Source organism: Dermacentor andersoni, chromosome 1 (assembly GCF_023375885.2).
Source record: "Dermacentor andersoni chromosome 1, qqDerAnde1_hic_scaffold, whole genome shotgun sequence".
Taxonomy (NCBI): Eukaryota; Metazoa; Arthropoda; class Arachnida; order Ixodida; family Ixodidae; genus Dermacentor; species Dermacentor andersoni.
In genome coordinates, this window is record NC_092814.1 from 372587633 (window position 1) to 372601851 (window position 14219).

A 14219-nucleotide genomic window follows, 5' to 3' on the forward strand; every position below is an offset into this window, starting at 1 on the left:
TATGTAATGATTCGCTTTGGAACTGTTTTGCTCTCCCTAACTCCGTTGGACGGTGCTTGGCTGTTTTCGTCCCTGGTGAGCTAGATTACAAATTTCGCTGTCGTCACACGGGCTGTCAATCATCTGCAAAGCAAACCTGTCATCTGCTTCGAGCGGAAATCGGAGAATTTGTTCACTTGAGGGTCGTGGGTGTTTGCGAGCATAGTCTCGATTGTTGCTAAGCAAACCGTGGCCGCCAGCTAGTCTAGCGCTGGCTTGCAAGACACAAATGGCAGCTCCTTTGGTTGTGCTGTTGGCGAGTGTTGGCGAAAGACAACAGCAATGATGCGCCAAGAGGCAATGAAGTGATGTGTTCGACATGAGCGAGGAAGAGTTCCGAAGATGTTTTAGGCCCTCGAAAGGTGTAGCGCATTGGCTTTGCAATGAGCTAGAAGAATAGCTCAGACCACAAAGATTTAGTGGTGTTGACACTGCAATGAAAGTGCTGTACGGGCTGAATTTTTTTTTTGTCATGGGGAGTTCTTAGCAGCGCATCTGTAATGAATAAACGATTGGGTTATCTTAACTGTCACCGAGTCCCATCATTACAGCCATCACCAGGGGCATTACGGTTTTGCAATGCTTCGCCAGGGTGCAGAAGAAAGCCGCAATATAGGAACACTTTCTTGACCATAATAAGAATAGTGATCTGAGTGAGTTGGTTTAGGTCCAGACGGTGTAAAGTTTTTGCAGCGCGAAGCATGGAAGTGCGGATAAAAGAACAAAAATGAGCGAAGGAAGAAGGATTGCAAGAGGACAACATGAGCACTGACTACCAACTGAATTTATTGATCACAAAACACACACTTATATATACACAAGGTGATATATTTATCAAACACAGCCTGAGAGACACTGGCGACACTGGCGTGCTTGCGTGCTTTGAGTGCTTGCTCGCTGCTCGAGGGCTGCCGCGGCTCATTATAAGCTTTATTTGAAATAGTTTCGCGATGAATTAGACATTTATATTTACAGAAATGCTAGTTTATAAGCCGTACTGCCCGAATATGTGGTTTTCCAAAAATTGATTTTTACAAGATTTTTCGGTTTTCTATGGCTGCGTCCCCCCTTAAGTGCTTCGTGCTGCAATAATTTTACACCATGTTTCTTGACCATGGCAAGATTTCCGAAATTGTGAGATGTGTGGACGGATCTCTCATTGCAATTGTCCATCCTAAGAAGCTTAGCTAGTGACAAAAAAAAATGCAGCCATCCTACTCTGTGAATGTGGGATACCAGCAGAGCTGTAAAAAGAACAAAGCACACCGCTGAGTGTAAAAGTTTACTTTTTTGGAGCTTTTCCCTTTCGCATCTGTAGAATATGCTGCGAACATGCACAATCGCTACTAATAGCCACTCAACCTGTCGAGGTGTTCAAATTGAAACATGCCAAGCTTCTCAAGACCCTGGTTTGCCCGCAAGAAATTCATAAAGGCGTTCTATGCCGTTTGTTGATGCATGTGTCTGTGGCGTAATGATTTCAATGTTGAGCTTCTGTGCAAGAAGCTTTGTGTTTGAATCCTGCTAGCAGAAGATTTTATTATGTTTATTTAATTATTTATTACACAGTATTTTGTTGAAAATGACAAATTTACAAAGTCGAGGATATGTTTAAAGCCAGAAGGATGAAGTTTAGGCAAATCCATGTACTATACCCATCATTAATCCCATGCTGGCTGAACCGGCCCCATTGCAGCTCCCGTAGACACTAGCACCAGAGTTCCCTCTAGTAATTATTGTGTGAAACTATGTATTCGGTGTTTTCTTAGCTTTTCGCTTGCTACGCCAGGCACATGCCTTACTGGTTTGCTTTGCCTCCTCACAGGCAGGGACATTGCATAATGTATGGGAGGTTAGACATATACAGCTCCACTGTAAAAAATAAAACAACATAGTATAAAATTATACCACCAGCAGCTGTACGCGTCGCAAGCTTACAGTTATTACTAGAACGAAACATGCAAGTATACAAACCAAAAACAAAGGTTACGATGCTAAGCAGACAAGGACAAATTGAGACACAAATGACATATACGGGCTCCATATACAGGCGTCCATATATGGCATTTGTGTCTCGCTTCATCCTCGTCTGCTTAGCGCCGTAACCTCTGTTTTTAAGTCATGAACTAACTAGCTCAGCAACAAGTTTTGTTAAATAGAAACCCCTTTTTTTTTTTATTGAATTATAGTCATGTCTTGCTACAACAAAATTGACGGTGCACGAGAAAAAATTTGTTGAAGCTGAAATTTCGTTGTGAAATTCACAAAAATATATCTAGCCTGAACCGGCAGACAACACAAACTTTTATTTCCAAAATTCAACTATTGTCGACCGCTTCCTTTCACTTCTCAGGAGCATCATGACGCAATTTTCACATTCGGTGAGTATTTGCATGGCGACGTTGTCATCATGCACAGCCACTCGGTTTCTCACAACATCGAATGCATCCACTACACGTGCTGTGGCCGGCGGAAGCTACAGGTCTGGCACTTCATCTGACTGCCCCTCGTCGCGGACACCTTTTATAATGTCCTCATCACTCAGTTTTTCATGGGCAATCACATTAGTGTCAGCTTCGATGAAATCTTCCAGCTCGACACAAGATGGCACTTTTGCGGTATCTTGAAGGGCCACCCAATTGCCTCTGCCAGCAAATGCACTGCTTAAACGCAGTTGGTGGCACGATCTTCACCAGAGTCGGCATCCTGGTCTCCAAGCTTGAAACCCACATGTGTGGAACAGTTGGCGGTGACTGGGCGTCCGGTTGCAGCCCATGCAGCAGCCATCATCTGCTATGTCATGTCCAACTTTGTGTCTTGACCGGTCTCCACGTTCAATAGGAGAGGCTGCATCATTCACTGGCGGTTGGCGCACTGCAGGCTTCTTAATATGCCTTGGTCGAGTGGTTGAATTATAGAAGTGCAGTTGGGCGAAAAGTACCTGAGCTCCACATTTGTGAGCTCTGTATCTGGAATATGATGGGCGGAGCAATTATCTAGCAACAAGGAAATGTGCCGGCCCTGCCTCCTCATGTTGCAGTCAATTGCAAGGACCCATTCCAATAAAATGGCCTGTGTCTTTCAAGGTCGGCTGTTGGCCACATATTTTATGGGAAGTGTGGTGAAATGGGCTTGTTGGTATATCTTGAATGGCAGCAGTTGAATGCTTAGTAAAGACGAGGACAAAAATGGAGACACAAACACACGGGCACCACTAAAAAAAAATGAAGTATAATATTTTGATAAAGCCGAATACAGGCGCCTACAAATAGATGTCACCGACCACATTGCTACCGGGGAGCAAGATGACAGGACAGAGCGTACAAACAAGAATGAAGTTTAGTTACACGTGGGCTAAAAATTCAGTTCTTTGTCGGACAGTGCTAAGGATGTCTTGCTGAAACAGGAACCACTGTAATAGTCAATCTGCTCACTCTTATTTATTAAACGGGTGATTTCACACTAGCTGCTTCCTATTATCTGTTTTATAAAAGAAGGGGACACACCCATAAACATGGCAATGAATAGCTTGAAAACCATCTGAAGGCATTTTGTTAGCATTGTAGTCATGCTCCTTAAGCTGTTCATTCACTCACCATCCCGTTTGCTGGACGTAACAATGGTTGCAGCGCAACGGAATGTAATAAACGACTCCAGATTTGCAATCAACTAACTTATTCTTGTGCATCTTTTTTGCAACTTTTCCTTACTTTCTTAGTCGGATTAGTTGTCCTACACAAACTACCCAGTTTGCTAGGGGCTGAGAACCCAACGTCTACATTGTCCTTTTTTCTTCAGATTGTGCGAAACTTGGTGGACACAGTCGCCGACCGATAAATCGGACACCAATAATCTGGACATGCTCGGTAATTTGGACAGCTTCGCGGCACCGCCAGTGGGCCCCGTAGATTTAATGTGTAAAGACGACTACTATCTCGGGACAGCCGCCAGCTCTACATTCGATTATCAGGACTCCGTGGCTCTAGCGTACGCCGACTCTGCTGCCATTATCTCCTCTGGCAACCTCGATGAGACATAAAGTATGGCCTCAGTGATACGAGATATCAAATATGGCCTCAAAGATGGTAATCCCTGAGGCCTTGCCTTGGTCGCAGCACTATGCCTCAGAGATTTAACTGCTAATGCCAATCTGGGAGGGTTTGCCTGAATTGTGAGGTCGCATCAACATCGCGATCATCCCATCCATTCCGGCACCGCCGCGCATGGCCCACTCTTGTTTGTTGAATTTGCCTTCCGGACAGCGTTCCACCATTGGGCCTCTTCGATTTTCCACTTCTGGCTACCCTCTGGTTTCCAAAGCCAGCCAGATTGCCTTTGTTTCCCTCGGGTTGCTCCGCCCACCGTGCCACGCACTTCTGCCGGGCATTTGTTTTACTCGGGCTGGACGGTTCTGGCTACCTGTGGGCTGCCAGGACCAGCCAGGATGATATTGGTCTGGCTGCTCTCTGGAAGTTCTCTGGCTAGCACACGACTAGAAGAAGCAATGAGTGCTCGCTGCCATCTTTGTGTGGAGTTGGCGGATTGCAACGCGGGCACTTGAGGACTTGAGCCAGCATGAAGGTGATCTCAGAAGGTGGTTCCTCACTGCTGCCACTGCGATGGTTGTCTGTACTTTTATCGCACAAATGTTATTCACAAACATCATAACTAGGCTATCCCGCTTGCGGAAGAAGGTATTCATTATCTGCATATTATTCCGTTCTGCAAACTCTACTAATAACTCTCCCCTGCTATTCCTAGAACCTATGCCATATTCCCCCACTGACTTGTCTCCAGCCTGCTTCTTGCCTACCCTGGCATTGAAGTCACCCGTCAGTATAGTGTATTTTGTTTTGACTTTACCCATCGTACCCATCGCCGATTCCACGTCTTCATAGAAGCTTTCGACTTCCTGTTCATCGTGACTGGATGTAGGGGCATAGACCTGTACGACCGTCGATTTGTACCTCTTATTAAGTTTCACAACAAGACCTGCCACCCTCTCGTTAATGCTATAGAATTCCTGTATGTTACCAGCTATATCCTTATTAATCAGGAATCCCACTCCTAGTTCTCGTCTCTCCGCTAAGCCCCGGTAGCACAGCACGTGCCCGCTTTTCAGCACTGTATATGCTTCTTTCATCCTCCTAACTTCACTGAGCCCTATTATGTCCCATTTACTGCCCGCTAATTCCTCCAATAGCACTTGCTAGACTCGCCTCACTAGATAACGTTCTAGCGTTAAACGTTGCCAGGTTCAGATTCCAAAGGCGACCTGTCTGGACCCAGAGATTCTTAGCACCCCCTGCTGCGTCCCAGGTCTGACCACCGCCTTGGTCAGTTGCTTCGCAGCTGCTGGGGACTGAGGGCCGGGGTTTGATTGTTGTAGTCATATAGGAAGTTGTGGCCAAGTACTGCACCAGGGTGGCCAATCCTGCTCTGGTGAGGGAGTGCATCACCGGTTCTGGTCACCGGGATCAGGCTGCACTCCAGGCCTGTTTATGCAATTTTATCAACATGCGAATTTTTTTTTAATCCGGTGGAAAATTGTGTGGCACCGGAATTCGAACCACAGTCCTCTTGCATGCGAGGCGGATGCTATACCTCTACGCCACCGCTGCAGTGGATCTACCAGCTCATCTTGCTCACCTTCCCTGGCCCCCATGCCGTGGAGGAGTCCAATTGGTTCATGGGAGTCCGACTGTTTAGTGGCAGTTTAGTGGTGACAAGGACACAGGGCACCTGAAGAATATCAGCCATGAGTGTCCCCAACATTCTTGTCTTGGGACATTTGTGTGCCTTGGCAACTGAGCTGACCTACGTGCTGTCCTTGCAGTTTCTCACAGGTGTTCAGTGTGCCACATTTGTTGGGTCGTCACTGACCATAGCTGGGCAGCTAACGCAGAGAGTGCTCTGTGCCTTAAAGGGCAGCATTGTACAGTTGAGTGCCTCTGCAATGAAAGAATAATTATGTCCCAGTGTTTTCGTCAGCTTTCCGACATGCCACCTTTACTACAAAGTGACCTGTATAACGTATGATTTTGGAAGCCCTAACTACTTCGTTAGAAAGGCATTTGACTGTATTTCGTTGGATGGTGTGTTACCCAATAAATGCAGCTACTGTCTTGGATGTCCCACTTCTCTGGGAGGGAGCGCATATGGGCAGCAAGAACCGTCTGGCCATTTGTCTTGGTGCGCGGTTGGTCTCTCTCCACTTGCTGTCATGTTGTGAAACCCGCCTTTGAGTGATTTACCAACACCATGCATGAAGATTTACAGTAATCCTACAGCGTGTACAGTCGAACACCTCTACAACGAAGTGCTCAGGGCCTCCGAGATCGGTTATTTATACAGGCCAGTTCGGTGTAATGTTAGTGCACCGCACAGCTCATATTAGAAACTGAACAGAATTATTTCTTCGTTATACAGGTCACTTCGTTATAAAGGCGTTCATTGTACAGGCAGTCAACTGTATTTGTTACACACCGATACTGGCGATGTACATTTGCTTTGTTATATCCATGTTTGTTTATAGAGATTGGACTGTACTTTCTTTCACATGATTAGGAGACCTTTTATACAACTTTTTCTTTAGTGGGGTGCTATGTTGGGCCAGTTTATGCATAGCTAGTAAAAGTAGGCACATACGGAAGAAAATAGGAGATGACAGAAAGGGTGCTAGGTGTCGTCTCCTTCCGTATGTTATTTTACATTGCGCCACATTAGCTTTATTCTTTTTTTCCTGTTTGGAAGCTCCCCATCTGCAAAAATGTCCTTAAAATGGCTAGAGTGCCAGGATAGGCCTAGCCAGCTTGAAGGTGATCTCAGAAGGTGGTTTCTCACTGCTGCCACTGCGGTGGTTGTCTGTAATTTTATTGCACAAAGGTTATTCACAAACATCATAACTAGGCATATTATGCAAGGGCCTGTGAAAGCTGTTGCTTGGGCTGGCGCAGTCCAGTATAGCAGTGGTGTGTACAAGTGTAAGTGATAACTGAAACCTACCTACAAGCTCGGTGTGCACCAACCAGCAGATTGTGATGCTCTATTTGCAGGGGACTGTGTGGTTCCCAGGCGGGGCCGTGCCCCTGGCCTGAAGATCTTCAGCCGCTTTCACTTCAGCAGTGCCCTCAAGCGCATGTCGGTGGTGGCAGGCTTTGCGGCCCCTGGGGCAATGGAGACCACCTACATTGTGGCTGTCAAGGGTGCTCCCGAGACCCTGAAGGGCATGGTGAGTGTGTGGGTGTCAAGCTCAACTTTTTGTTTCCTGCAACAGTCCCAAGTATTATACTGGATCTCTCTCTCTCTCTCTCTCTTGGAAGTCCAAAGTGTTTAAAGATTGCCTCTGGCAGCAGATAGCACAAGTCTAACGTGATCTGGATTACTCGATGAGGCAGCCATTACTTCTATGAGGAATCAAAATGCCAAATAAATAATTAACATCATTACCCTAACCTTTTATTTCATTATTTTACGACACATACATAAATCTACAAATTATAGCCGGTGAGTTCACAAGTCATATCAACTTGGAACGAACTCTTTGGACTGCACCAGTTTCAAGATATTAATTTTCAGAGTGTCCGATGAAATGCTGGTGCTCCAGTTACTTGTGTGCTTCAAAACATAAAACATCCTTTTCTTAAAGTAACTGGAACGCCAATGCATTTTGTCTAACACTTTGAAAATTTGAATGTCTCGAAACTGGTAGCAGCACTTGGCGCTGCTGGACCTTCTAAAAAGAAAAAAAAAAAGAATGGTATATTCAACAATGGGAACCATAAAACACAATCTGGCTACTAGATACCTGCTAAGTTCCTGACCTGAGAATTAGGGAGAAGCATAAGGAAACAAAAAGCTTCCAGTCAATTTAAGAACTCATGTGGTATCAGGCATTTACCGCAGACATTATATCATAGCATAATGAATAATACAAAGCAAGTAACACAGGATGGCATCGTGAGGTTTATCATGAAACCATGCTACAGTCGAACCCACTTATAACGATCTATCGATTATAATGACCACATTTCAGTGCATTTACGACTTTCCGATTCTGCCTATTGAAACTGCTTCCTGATTTAACTAACATTTTTATTGCGATAGCAATTATCGCCTGTGCTGTCGCTTTCCGTGTCGTCCTCATCACTGTCACTAGTCGACACTTTGGCAGCAGAGACAAGGATGGCGAAAAGTCTAACCTCGTAGCCGACATCTCTTCGCGGTTGCAGCAGCGCTGCCGAGCAACTTCTTCGCTTTCCAAATGCCACACACCGTAGTCAACAGTAGATCCATGTCGCATGCCAGCGCTGACTTCTTCGTGTTACGTTCTATAGCATGAACGATTTTTCTTCTATGCTGAGCACCCGGCGCCTTTTTTATCCGAGCTTTGGCATGACGCGAGTCCTTGATGGCACGACGCCACAACACTATGGCACCGTGCTGAAATGATGTTTATGTTGATGTGGCTTCACACGCAAACGCACAGGGCACTGGGAGTCCATTGTTCCGATCTCTGAGGCTTGTTGTTCTGCCGGGCCGCCCGATGGAGAAGACGCACCACCGTGTATGCGCGAGAAAAAGCGGGAACACTACGAGTTAACTGATACGTATGCAGTTAGCTGGTATGGTTTATGCAGATACAAAACACATTATGTTCAATGGCCGCTGAGTCGGGAATTTGACTTTACTACTTTTAAAACGAAACTGCTGTTTAAGCAGGTACGGTTTAATGAGGTTTTACTGTACTCTCAATTGTTGTTGCCAATTCTACCTGTTGTCGCTGAACCTGGTAATCAGATTGCATTTTCAATGCGAATAGTGTTGTACATTCTTGAAGGCACTTGAGCACCAGCAATTATGCTGGAACCTTCGATGAGTCATCTATAAATAGCCTGTGCGCTTGACCCGCAGATCAGATTTCAACGGTTGACGCATGTGCTCTCTACCATGGTTCTGTCCGAGTGTCACTTGTTTTTTCGGGCACTCCCGGTAAACAGTTAGTTTACGTCACTCGCTGTTGTGCCACATTCAGATTTGTTACCATCACTGCAACTTGACACTGTGGTGATTTTAGTGGGGCAAATGCATTCATTTTTTGGAAAAACGTTATGGGCACTGTTTTTTACTTTGGTGTCCATATGCAATCTTTCACATCACTGAGCAATCTTGACCATCTCAGACTGCAATGTTGTCATAATCAGCTATAATATTAATTGCCCAGTGCAGTACAAAATTATCTGCAAACAGTCTCACAGAAGAATATTATCATAAATATTAACATATTGTGAAAACGGGAGCACTAAAGTAGTATGTCATGGCAGCTAGAGAAGATCACTGAAAAGATGCTCACTTGCAACATTGCTTTACTGGAAAAGTGATTGCACCATGAGCATTGTTATGCATGTGCCGACAACATAAAGGTTAGAAAATGAGGGCATGAACTCCTGTGGCCGCAGTGTTGTACCAACTAGGCCAGCCATTTAGTACTAGTGATAGTGTACACAACTCACACCCAGAAGTTAACTTCCTAACTGTAGCATGAGCCTTGTGCCTCCTCCGCCTCTCTGCAGTTTGCCCACATTCCCGAGGACTATGACGAGGTGTACCTGCGCATGTCGCGTCGTGGTGCCCGTGTGCTGGCCATGGGACGCTGTGTGTTGGGACAGTTGAGTCACCAGCAGGTGAGGTGCTCACACCTTTTGCAGTAACTGGCCCTTAGTTTACTTCTTTCAAACAAAAAGCAGCTTGTGATGTTTGCAGTATTCTAAAGCCATAATTTTTCTTTGTGCACATTTAGTTATTTATTTATTTATTTATTTATTTATTTATGGCGATAACCTTAAGGGCCTAGCAGGCATTACATAGGGGGGGATTTCAGGTGAGTACATAAATCTCATTTATAAACAATGCAGATCCAAGACAAGAATACTGACAACAAAACAGGGAGGAAACAGCCAGTAATGTGAACCAGGTGTCCAGAATATCATGGCTAAAAAGAAAAAAGAACTAAAGTAAATTCAACCAAACACATTGACGATGAGTAAAGAACATTTTGTAAATAGCCATCAAAACACAGATGTTAAATATTACATTGGAAAGAATGCTGCAAAGATATCCTGTACAAAGACCATAAATAAAACGAAGACGGGCAGATACAAGTTAGCAATGTTTATCACTTTCTAAATAGCCCAGCAGTGCTGAGTGAAATAAGGATCTCATATCTTGATGTTAGACGGGAAGAAGTTCCACTCGTTTATATGCAATGCTAAAGGCGAATTTTGGTACTACTTCGTCTGAGTGAAAATTGGCATTGCTTTGTGTGCGTGATGGAGACGGGTTGAAGTATGAATGGCTGGAAAAATATGTGATTGTGCAAACGATTTGTTGCTGTGGTAAAGTGAGTGAAAGAACGATAGTCTAGTATGTTGCCTGCGCATGACAAGTGTAGCAAGGCTAAGTTCTGCTTTCAGTGATGAAACCTTTATGAAATGTAAATAGGATGGCGTGACAAACTGCACAGCTTTATCCTGTCCCATTTCGAGCATGTAAGTAAGACCTATCAGGTGAGCATGCCACATGATAGAAGCATATTCTTTAGAGAGCCGAATAAATAAATTGAAAGCATGCAGTCTTGTATCTTTTCTAGCAAAATGCAAGTGTTGTTTAAGGAGGCCGAGCTTCTTGAAAGCCTTATTAGTAATGTGCTCGACATGAGCAGCCCAGCTTAAATCAGAAGTACGACGCCCAGGTACTTAAATGATGTGACTTTTTTCTATTACTGTGTTATTTATTCTATAAGAGTTAGAGCATGCAGAAGAACTGTTAGTAATTATAAGTGCTTGGTTTTGTCTACATTAATTTCCATTTTCCAATTACTGCACCATTCCTTTAACCTTGACAGATCAGACTGTAGTTCTGTGATGTAGGCTATGCAAGTTATTTTCTTATAAATTACACAATTGTCTGCAAGAAGACGCATTGATGAACTTATGTTAGATGCTATGTCAGTAACGTAAACTAAAGAAAGAAGAGGGCCCTGCACGCTCCCTTGTGGCACCCCAGATGTTACTCAGGCCAGATTAGTAGATATGTAATGGCTAAGTTCAACTGACTAACACCGACTGTTTAGAGTTTCTTTAATCCATGCAGTAGTTATCTCATTGAGATGCAGATTACGTATTTTTAACATTAGTCAATCATGAAGAACATGGTCGAAAGCCTTTGAAAAGTCTATGAAAATGACATCGATGTAGACAGACGTATGTAGTGCAGTGTGCAGGTCTGTCACAAGTTTGAAGAGTTGTGACCGACATGATAATTATTCATGAAAACTATGCTGGGTGCTAAGAAGTAAATTGTTATGGCCAAGATGACCCGTCACCTGTGAGTATATGATGTGCTGTAGTACCTTACACGAAATGGACGTGAGTAAAATGGGCCTGTAGTTTTTAGGGTGGTGGCTGTTGCCAGATTTAAATATAGGTGCTATACATATAGTACAGATTTCCAGTCATCTGCTATGCAGCCAGAATCGAGGGATTGCTGGAAGATTGATGTGAGCAGGTTAGCTTAATGGTGGCAGGTTCATTTAAGTAATTTGGCGCTGATGCCATCGGGACCGGGACTGGTTTTGTGTGGAAGTCGATTGATAGGGCTGGCTATGCTATGTGCCATAATTAGGATTGATGGGAGAGGGTGTGAAATGGACTGCTGTGACAGCCACAGCAAATCATTTAGGAGAAGTTAGTTAGTGAATACTTCAGTAAAGTGTCTTAAATTTTTCGGCACAGTGTTCTACCTTAAAGTGCCGCCGTCTTCTCTCGTCAGTACCGGTATCAAGTGGATACTTTTAAGGTTCATACTATTCCAAAATTTTTTATGCTCCGTTTTCATAAAGTTACGGAGCAAATCATTAAAGTATTTGTCTTTAGCTTGTAGAATGACACTATTCATTAAAACAGTAATGTTTTTGTAGGCTGCCCAATCTTGAAGACAGTTTGAGCGATTTGCTTTCTTGTAAATCATTTTCTTCTTGTTCAGGGAACATTTCACTTCTCGGATGAACCATGGGTCACTTATTCTAGAGCTAATGTTACTGTTGGAATACAGGCAGTTTCAATTTCATTTAGTTGTCCTGAAACAAGCACCACTTTTGATCATTTGTACGGTTGTCAGAGTATTTGTAAAAATCGACTGCAAAAGTCGGTAGCATACTGTTTGCCTTTGTTATGTCGACATGTTTGTAGTTCAGCAGTTCATTTTAAATTTATTTGTTTGTAGGTGGAAGTGAGACCAAGCAATGGACAGCCCTATGATCGCTGATTTCTTCATGTACACGTGTGTTAGCAATTTCAGGGCTTTTAGTTAGGACTCGATCTAAAACTCGATCCTTCTGTGTAAGTCCATGTACAAACAAGTTGTGTTAACCTGTGGGAAAGGAGCAACTGAAGAAAGTGAATACATTGAGGCCGATTATTGTGATAATGGGTAAACACAATGGATCAGCTGATTTCTGGATAATTAAAATCACCACCTTAGAAGAAAATATATATAGGAAATTTCTGCATGACTTGGTCAATAGCGTCTCTAAGAACTGTGAACTCTGAATGGCTGTCCGGGAGTCTATAGCAAGTGCCAGTGACACAAGCAATGTGACCAACGTGACTTGAGTCCTACACTATTTCGAGAGGCGAGTCTACTGGGTTAGAAGAGGGGTGGTATAATTCTTTAATCACAATAACTCCACAAAAAATTTTTGTGCATGGACTCCGCTGTGCCATTTTGTCTGCCATGCTTTGGTTTGCTTTAGGAGGGCCGTGTTATCGTCCGCAGTGGTTGCAGGAAACAGTGGCTTCGTCTTGACTCGGTGCGCATGTTGGTTGTATGCCTTAATAGCTGCCTAGTTTCCATCCGTGGTCAGGTCGTTAACGGCTGTGATTTCATGCGCAGTGGTTGCAGCAAACAGTGGTTTCGTCTTAACTCGCTGCGCGCGTTGGTTGCGTGCCTTGAAAGCTGCCTAGTTTCCATCCATAGTCGTGTTGATAGTGGCTACGGTTTCGTGCGCAGTGGTTGCAGCAAACAGTGTTTACGCCTTAATTCGGTGCACGCATTGGTTACATGCCTTGAAAACTGCCTAGTTTTCATCCATGGCCGCATCAAAGTGCGTCTCGGACTGCCCAGGCCCCAACAGCTCAACACGCCTTGGCATCTTGTGCTGCAACTATTCTCGCTGAGTGGGCACAATAAAGCTTCCTGTCGAATTGCCCTGCCCGAAGAAGCTGCTGACCTAGGCCGAATCCAAGGAGTGTGAATGTTAAGCTTGCAGAAGCCATAAGAACGGCAATGCATGTCTCGGGCCACTCAAGCACCACCAGCTCAGCATCTCATGCTGCAATGATTCATGGGTGCTTCACTTTACATAGATGTCAACTACAGCTTAGTCTGCCAAACTTTTTAGTGGCTTCGGGTTGTACATTTTCCTGTTTAGTGTGTTTTTTCTCGTGTTTTTTTCCAGGATGTATGAACGAGGTTCAACTATATACACGTAATCATAACAAGGAAAAAAACACAAAGTGCAGAAACCCAGATAGGGGGCCTTCCTCCACTTCACATTGCACATGAACATAATTTTCTTGTTGCATAACACCATAGAGATATATTACTGATGCACCAGTCTCCTTGATAAAGTAGGCTTCTAACAATATTGCTATTGGGAGATGTGAAAATGGGTTTATCTACAATATTTACACAGTGGCAGCGAGTCGCTCCACAACAACAACGTTGGCGGGCCAGGGCACAGCTCGTCATCTTTCTCGTCTGCTATGCAATGTCTTAGTGGGTATGCGCCAGCCTTTGTAAAATGAAACGAAACGTCTTCTTCGTCTGCAGGATAAATGGCTCGTAACATTACCCTCCGGCGGTGAAAGCACCGACTAGGTGAAGTTGAAATACGACGGCACGGAAACGGTTCACTGCACACTGGGTTAAGCAGTGTCTGGGACATGATAGGGCTTCAGGTTTACGACGTGCACGATGTCGGTGCGGGGTTGAGCCAGTGGGAACGAAGACAGTGGAGTGATTTTGTATGCTACATCGGTTACTTGGCACCCACACTAGATATGGGCCGGTGTACGGGAGCAGCAGCGTTTCAGAAAGGCCGACACGGTGCACTGGGGACC

The 14219-nt window shown here is 44.4% G+C and overlaps 1 protein-coding gene across 2 annotated transcripts in view; it reads left to right on the plus strand.

The window, feature by feature from the left end:
* Positions 1–14219, plus strand: part of LOC126516509 (endoplasmic reticulum transmembrane helix translocase) — a 278190-nt gene that overhangs the window by 140563 nt on the left and 123408 nt on the right. For both annotated transcript variants that reach the window (XM_050166639.3, XM_055063942.2), the window contains exons 12-13: positions 7095–7270; positions 9612–9722. In XM_050166639.3, the coding sequence (XP_050022596.2) occupies positions 7095–7270; positions 9612–9722 (287 nt within the window). The remainder of the gene's footprint in view (positions 1–7094; positions 7271–9611; positions 9723–14219) is intronic.